The sequence below is a fragment of the Hipposideros armiger genome, unplaced genomic scaffold (genome assembly GCF_001890085.2).
Source record: "Hipposideros armiger isolate ML-2016 unplaced genomic scaffold, ASM189008v1 scaffold_28, whole genome shotgun sequence".
In the NCBI taxonomy this organism is placed as follows: Eukaryota; Metazoa; Chordata; class Mammalia; order Chiroptera; family Hipposideridae; genus Hipposideros; species Hipposideros armiger.
The window spans coordinates 3,673,960-3,681,445 of NW_017731378.1; the positions used below are offsets into that span (position 1 = coordinate 3,673,960).

General features: G+C 55.4%; 1 protein-coding gene across 1 annotated transcript; it reads right to left on the reverse strand.

The window, feature by feature from the left end:
• Positions 1-4,412: 4,412 nt before the first annotated feature.
• NPM3 (nucleophosmin/nucleoplasmin 3) lies at positions 4,413-6,482 on the reverse strand. The gene is made up of 6 exons (XM_019636368.1): positions 6,333-6,482; positions 5,929-6,014; positions 5,562-5,681; positions 5,350-5,443; positions 4,841-4,969; positions 4,413-4,760 (listed from the first exon to the last, which is right to left on the reverse strand). Exons 1-5 carry the CDS (start codon positions 6,448-6,450, stop codon positions 4,854-4,856), a joined length of 534 nt encoding a protein of 177 aa, XP_019491913.1. The 5' UTR covers positions 6,451-6,482; the 3' UTR covers positions 4,413-4,760; positions 4,841-4,853.
• Between the last annotated feature and the right edge of the window lie 1,004 nt (positions 6,483-7,486).

The following is a 7,486-nucleotide window of genomic DNA, read 5'->3' on the forward strand; positions in this document are numbered from 1 at the left end:
CACACACACACACACGTGCGTGCGCTGACCTGAAACTTGGGAGGAACAACGACCCACCTCTGTGAGAGTCCAGAGGTCGCTGGCAAGGACCCGCAGTCCCTGTCGCCCCCCCCCACACACACACACAAAGCAAAAGGCAGTTGGGGCAAAATAACTACTCTCAGCTGCTTTTCTTGGGGAAGAGACTCTGACCCAGGGCACTAGTGGTTCCCTCTAGAGTCCCATTATTTGTGCACTTAACAGGTATTTACACACCTACTGTATACTAGACAGGGACTGGTGCTTTGTGTCAGCTGGGGTGGAGGGAGTGCTAAAGGAGGAGGTAGGGACTTGTCTAAGCCTTTCCCAACCCTTCATTCCTTCCCCCCAGGGGCTGCTGGAAACCCTGAGCCATGGTGCTTCTTTGGGGGCAGCCTGGGTGGGCAGAGGTGCCCTGGTACTTCTGAGGAGCAGATGGAGCCATTGATGCCCTGCCCTGCTTCTGCTGTCACTGGACCTCCCCTGCCCTACTGCCACCCCCACCCATGCCTTTGGGAGTTGGGCTGAAGGGATTGGATGGTCCCAGGAAGCCATTAGACCAGAGGCAGTAGGCAAGCTCTTGTCCAGCAGCACAGCCAAGTTCTACCTACCTGCCCTTTCTCTGTGCCCCACCTTTCCCCACTTCCAGCCATAATGCTAATACTAAGCAATGTACAAACTGGAAAACAGAATCAGAGCACTTGTCCCAAGATCTCATCTTTTCTCAGAGGAGGAGACTTTCTGAGCCCACCTATTATCCCCTTCAGGAGTCTGTTCATTCAGTTGGTTCTTTCCCACACAGACCTCCAGGCAAGGACCGTGTCTTACTAGCTCGGAATTTGCAGCTTATGGCACAGAGCTCGGCAGGATTGTTCTGCAGTTAGTATTCAATGAACGAGTTGTGGGGGAAACTGGCTGAGCATTTAGACCTCAGCACATGTGCCACTTCCCCAGGGAGACTTGCCTTCACCCTCTTACCCCAACGATAATAATCATAATAACCACCATTTATTGAGAACTGTATTTGCTAAAGGCTGGGCTTGCATTGCCTCCTCTCAATGCCACTGGGAGGTGGGCCCATTAGAGGGGAAGACAGGTGAGGTGGGCTCCAGTGCCCAAAGCCTCAACCAGCCCTTTTCCTTTATTTCACTTCTCTGACTTAGAGGCCTACAGGCTTGCTACCTGTTGAGTTTCTACCTCCCCAGCTGCACTGCTTCAAGCAGGCAGGATGCTCACCATCTTGACCGCATGCCTGCACATAGTAAGTCCTTGAAAAAGTTTATTTGCGTTCATTAACAAATGATGAGTGGAGAGATGGAGAGTGGAGAGGATGGGAAGGGCCTTCTCCCCACCAGGGACCTGGCCCTCTGAAAATAGTCTGAGAAAACGGGGAGCAGGACCCAGGCAGGGGTCAGGGCATCCAAGCCCTTAGTGTGCACAGTCCAGGAGTCACTACCGAAGTCACTCTGGGCACCTGTCCTTCCCTGAAGTGGTGGTAGAAGCCAGAACACCTGGCTCAGACCAGGGTCCAACTGGGCTCTGGAATCCCCAGAAGGTTCTGAAGGCCCTGGGCTGAACTTCAATGATGTTAACCCACGGTCCTCTCTCTTCCCAGAGGAGATGGGCATCCTGGGGCCTAAAATCATGGAAACCTACACCTTAACCTCATGTTTACAGGACCAAAATTCCTGTACATTTGGAGAATCTCCCCTGAACTGGATCCTGGATAATTTGAGGGAATTATTCTCATCTCCCCAAAAGTCCATGTCTATAGAGAGGGGCAGATGGGGACACACCCGCGTCGGCGGGGAAGGGGGTACTGCCGGGGCTCCCCCTGTGAGTGACAGATGCAAATATTCCTTTGGGGCCTCAGCAGGCCGCTCTCTCTCTCCCTGCTCACTTGCTCACCTCCTGGCCAGCTCTCTCCTTCCTTTATCTTATCAAAGCCCCGTAATTACAATTGCTATTTTGTTTCCTCGAATCTGCAATCAGAGCTCCCTGGCCCTGATGAGGGAGCGCCTGTCAACCTGATCGCTGAGTGACAGCCCGGCCACCTTTCCCGGCCGCCCCCACACTCTGCAAACACAAACACACACACACACACACACACACACACACACACACACACACACACACACACACACACACACACACACTCGCCTCCCGCAAACACAAACACACACTCCTCGCCAACACAAACAGCCTCTCTGCAAACACGCCCTCACCGGGACCCAAACACACAACTTCACCCTCTTTTTAAACGCATCCCTCACCCCCTAGCCCACCCCGGGCCCCTCAAATCCACACCAGCGGGCGCAGGCCGCCGGGACTGCCGCTTGCTCCACTGAGCGCCTCCTGCTCTCGGCGTTCAAAGCGCCGCGGACTCTCCGCGACCGTTCAAATGCAAATCTTCGAGACTGCCTTAAGCACTTAGGACCCCCGTCTGGGAGTCGTCCCTCTTCGCCCCTCAAATACAGACCTGCCCTTCCTTCAAAGGTCTGCACACCCCGGCGTACACTTTTACCCCTAAGCGCACATCAGCGCTCCTACTGTGCGCGAGGAGACAGAAAGGGGGATCGAGGAGAGACAGGGGCAAGGAGGGAGAAAAAACAACTCCCGGCTTTGTCCTCGGCGAGCCCGGTGCGGCTGGGAAACTCCTGGATGAAGGGGCAGATGTGGATTGGGCCCCCACTGCGGGCAGGAGCGCGCTCGGCGCCAGCCCGGGCCGCGGGAGACCCACAAAGACACACAATGAGCCATCAGCGGCGTCCCGGGGGTGTAAATATTGGGGCGGGCCATGCGCAGGGGGTAGCTGGGTCAGCTTCTCCCCAAGAGATGGCTTTTCGCTGCACCCAGCGGGCTTCGCGCGCCTCCAACCACTCACGTACCAAAGACTTTGGAGGCTATAGGCGAGAGGAGGAAGGGAAGCGCTCTCACAGAGGAGCCCTTCCAGTGAATGATGAATGAATGAGTGAACGAATGAAGTCAGCCTTAGTAACTTATTCCCTCTCCTTCCGCCTAAACGTCGGTGGTCCAGACCACTCGCTGGGCACGTGGGCTCCTACCTGCCTAGAGCCCCTAGAGAGGCGCGGTGGGGTAGCGGCACTGCCACAGGCGGTTTCAACCTCGTCCACCAGAGGGCGCCAGCCCCCCTTCCTCCTCCCTGCAGACCCAGTGCCGCGGGAAGATGAATGGTCTCAAGCCTGGCTGCCCCCTCCACCCTGGGTCCCGGTGGCAGCACTTCAGGAAAGTCCTCCTGCAGAGGAGAAAGGGACCTGAGACCCTGATCACCGCAACACACAAGGGATCATCTTCCTTTATCCTCAACTTATGGAAAAAGGGAGGTTAAAAACTGGACCTTTGCTCCTGACAGGAAGGGGGGAAACCTCCTCTAGGGACATGTGTTGAAGAGGGGAGTGCTTTTCCTTGTTGGGACACTATCCCAAGTTTACCTCACCTACCCCAATACAAGCCCCTTCGGGCTATCTAGGGACCCCTCCCACTTGTTCACTCATTTGTCCAGCAGCCGGTGTGGGAGGGAGTAGGCCTGGCCCTACCAGGCACTGTTCTCTGTCCATCCTCGGCATGTCTGGCCCCAGGCTGTCTCAGGAGGTAACCTTTTATTTGTTTGTTTGTTTGTGGGGCATTGAGACGCCCCCCCCCCGCCCCAATCAACACAGCTGCTGAACTGCTGACCCCAAAGCTGGTCACATACACACTCATGCTCACACCAGGTACATCCTTTTCTTCTGGCATAGTAGTAGCCAAGTCCCAGAACTAGATGATTCCAGGCATCAGAGACCCCCACACCAGTGTGCGGGGGGCAGGAACCCCTTAACCCAGGAGGCTGAATCCCAGGGGCCCCTCTCTGCCCCCATATGCCAGGCCACCCGGATTCTGGTTTCCCTGTCACCCAATCTGGCCAGCCCCCTCCATCTGGCCCCCGGAATCAGGTTTCTAAGGGCCTTGATCAGCTCAGGCACAGCCTGCAAGACTGGAAGGAGGAGCAAAGACTAGCCTCCGCCCTACCCCGATCCCCCTCATGGGGCCTGAGATGCACATTCCTCGGGCTGCTTAAGCCCCCTTATCTGCCCCCCTGCCCATCAGCCTGAGTGCTGACAGAGGCCCAGACCCCTTGTTTAGACGCTGATAACCTCCTGGGATGGCCCTCCCCCACCTGAAGGGGCTGGAATAGGCTTTGTGTTGGGAGGTCCTCTTCTAGCAAGGCAGTTTGGGCCTAGGCCTGGCCTGGCCTCAGGGCCCTGGGGGATAGCAGGATCCCACATTTCCTCAACCTCCCAGAGTCCAGAGGCCACCCTCAGTGCTGCCACAGTGCCACCTGGTGGTCCCTAGGGGAATGCCACCCCAGCAGGGGAAGAAGCCACACAAATGAGTTGCAAAAAAAGACACCACTTTATTGCAACCTTTATCCAAAAATGTAAAAACCATTAAAAATGTGTAGTCCTGAGCTTCAGATGCTGACCTCCAACCTTATAGGCAAGTGGGGAGAGAGGGTCAGAACAGAAGTTCAGAGTTCCTCCCACTCCTGGAGAAAAGGGAAGCCCCAGGCATGGTACAAGATTAGAAGACCAGGGACCTATGGAGAATGGGACCCCCGCTCTCCTAGCACCAGCCCAAAATGCCCAAACCCACCCCTCCTCTTCAACGGAGAAGACATTTAAACTTCTTGATAATTGTACAGCAACGTGGTGCACGGCATGTGTGGCAGGCAGCTAGCTGACCTGAGGAAAGCAAACAAGGGGTCAGCACCTGCTCCTCCAGCCCTCCCAGACCCTGCTGGACACCACTCCCTCTCACTCACCAAGGAGAGAGAGCTAGGGCCTGCCCCGCTGCTTCTTGGCAGGCAGAATGGGGCACAGCTCAGCTTCCTCCTCCTCACTCCCCTCTTCTCCGCTCTCTTCTTCCTCAGAAATGTCATTGCTTACAGTCACTGGTGTACATACAAGTAATAAAGAGAGGAGGAGATTATTAAAGCCAGGCCCTCTTCATACCGTATGTCATTTATTCATACACTGTAGTGCTAGGCCTGCAGGGACCCGGACCTCCCAGAGCATATGGTCTAGGTGGGAAGAACCTCAGATACTAAACTGGGTGACAAAGAGCCAAAGGAGTCCACATCACTGGAGGTGGAGAAGCTGGGACTGGTTCCATGAGGGAGGCAGGTTTGAGTAGGACAGAAAGTGGAGGACACATCATGCAGGACCAGTTATGGGGGCTACACTGGAAGATAAGGCTGGGATGGGGCAAGTGTGTGGAATGGAGGGAGACCTGATGGGAGAGTCCACTGGAGGCAAAGAAGAGGACTCTCACCAATCTGGTGCCGCCCAGTGATCCGCACAGGGCCAGAACCTGACTTCAGGCGGAAGGTTACAGGTGGTTGGAGCTGGAAGTCATCCAAACTGAGCTAGGAGGAAGACAAAGATGAAGGCCTGGCCCACTCCTGGCCCACCCCATCTTGTGATGAGTCCTGGAGTCCTCAATTCCATACCTCCCCATCCCCAAGGTATGGCCAGGGAACTCACCATGGGTTGGCAGGACAACTTGAGGTTGGCCACAGGAACTGCAATCTCCTGGTGGTCATGGTTCCGGGCCACAACTTCTACCACATTACACTCATCTTTGGCCCCCTCAGTGAGACAGAGCTGGGAAGGGTACACAGGGCCTTGGGGTCTCCCCATGCAAGGGTCAACACCACAGTGGAGGCATCTACCCTAGAACTTGCCCAGCCTCAGGGGTCCCTGGATCACCTGGCCAAGGGAGCCACCATGGTGGGGGTTGGGCAGAGGTGACTCCCAGTAAAGGGGGGTTGAGGGGAAGGGGTAGAGGCCCACCAGTTGCCTGCTCAGGTCCAGCTACTCACCACCCCACCACCACCACCATGCCCCTCACCATGGTCAAAGCCAGCACGTGCTCTGCATCATCCTCTTCCTCTACTTTGAAGGTGAAAGACCGGGTGTGGCCCGAGAGCTCACAGCCTAGAAGAAATAACAGTGTGAGAGTACCTGAGTGTGCGTGTGTCTGTGGGGGGAGGGCTGTTCAACAAACCTCCATCCCATGCAGCCATGGACTAACCGCCATCTACACACCCACTTCTCCCACTTCTCCGGAACATTTGGGGCAGTTGGCCCTGGGCCCCGCCCTGCACCTCGGCGGCAGCGGTCTCGCCTCCCCTTTCCGCTGCAGCGAGCGATTCCCTCTCTGCCCCCAACCACGCAGTGCACCCATCTGCATTCCTGTTGTTCAGCCGTCTCTTACTGCCCCAGCACTACCCTCATCCCCTCCTTTGTCAATACCGAAGAAAAAACTGTCCATAGTGACTGGAGCGGGGGCCCTCAGCCCCGCAAAGCCCCCGGCCCGGGCTCGGCTCTCCTGATTCAAGAACGCTAAAGCGGCGGCGGCGCCGGCGGCCATGCTGCAAGGGCCGCCTGGGAACTCCGCCTCCGACACGTACAAAGTCGGGGACTCCGGCCGGCTCTGGTCCCGCCTATTAAAGGAGACGCTCGACATTGAGCGAGAAGAAACCGAGACACCTCGGTTCCAGGGCTTCCTCGCCGAACAGTGCGCGCGCAGCCTCTATTCAGACTTGTGTGGAGACCGCAGAGGAAGTAACATTACAGAAGCATGGATTTGGGATTAATATTCACTTCCTTGCTCATTCCAATGACCAAGGCTCTCTGAAGGTGGCTCCTACTTCTATCTTCTCTAGCTCCTCGCACCCTCCAGTGTCTCCCGCTCTCCCAACCCAGGGTAAGTTTTCGTGCAAGGGAGACTAGATTAAAAAATGGAAACCTTTCCAATTTCCCCAGCAAAGGTGAGTTTCAGCGCAGCGTTTTTCTTATAAAAGCTAAGGAAATGTGCTCATATTTGCCTTTGCTTCAAGAGCAGAGGAGCCTGAAGAATTTCAGCTATGGGTATCTTGTACCCAAACCATCTTCTCCTAGATATGCTTCCTGCTATAATGACCCTGGCAGTTTACTATCCAAATAGCAGCTTCCTTTGAGTTTGAGGTGCGGGCTGGATGCTGGCGCTTGCTAGCAGAGGACTAACTGCTGCTCCTGGCAGAGGCATGCCTTCAAGCTTGTAATTCCCAATCGGCCCAGGCACATACTTCCACCTTGCGTGCCTTTGTCTCACAATTTGGGCTACTCACCACCATTTTTCACCGTTTGACTAAAGAAGCAGGCAAATTGTATTCCTTATTTTATTTGATGGTGGGAACTCAAACTAGTTGCCCTAATTCAGGTTATAACTGGCAAGAACCAGTCTATTTTTCTTATCTTTGCCCTTGCCTTGAAGGAACCCTGGAACTCAGTCTTTTACAGGAGGTGGGAGTGGGAGAGGGCTGCCTTGAAAAGCGGGTCCCTCACTTGGAACGGCTGTGGCGAGGAGGAATACTTGCTTGTAGGTGAGGAATAAAGAGCAGGAGAAAAGGTAAGGAGGCAGACAC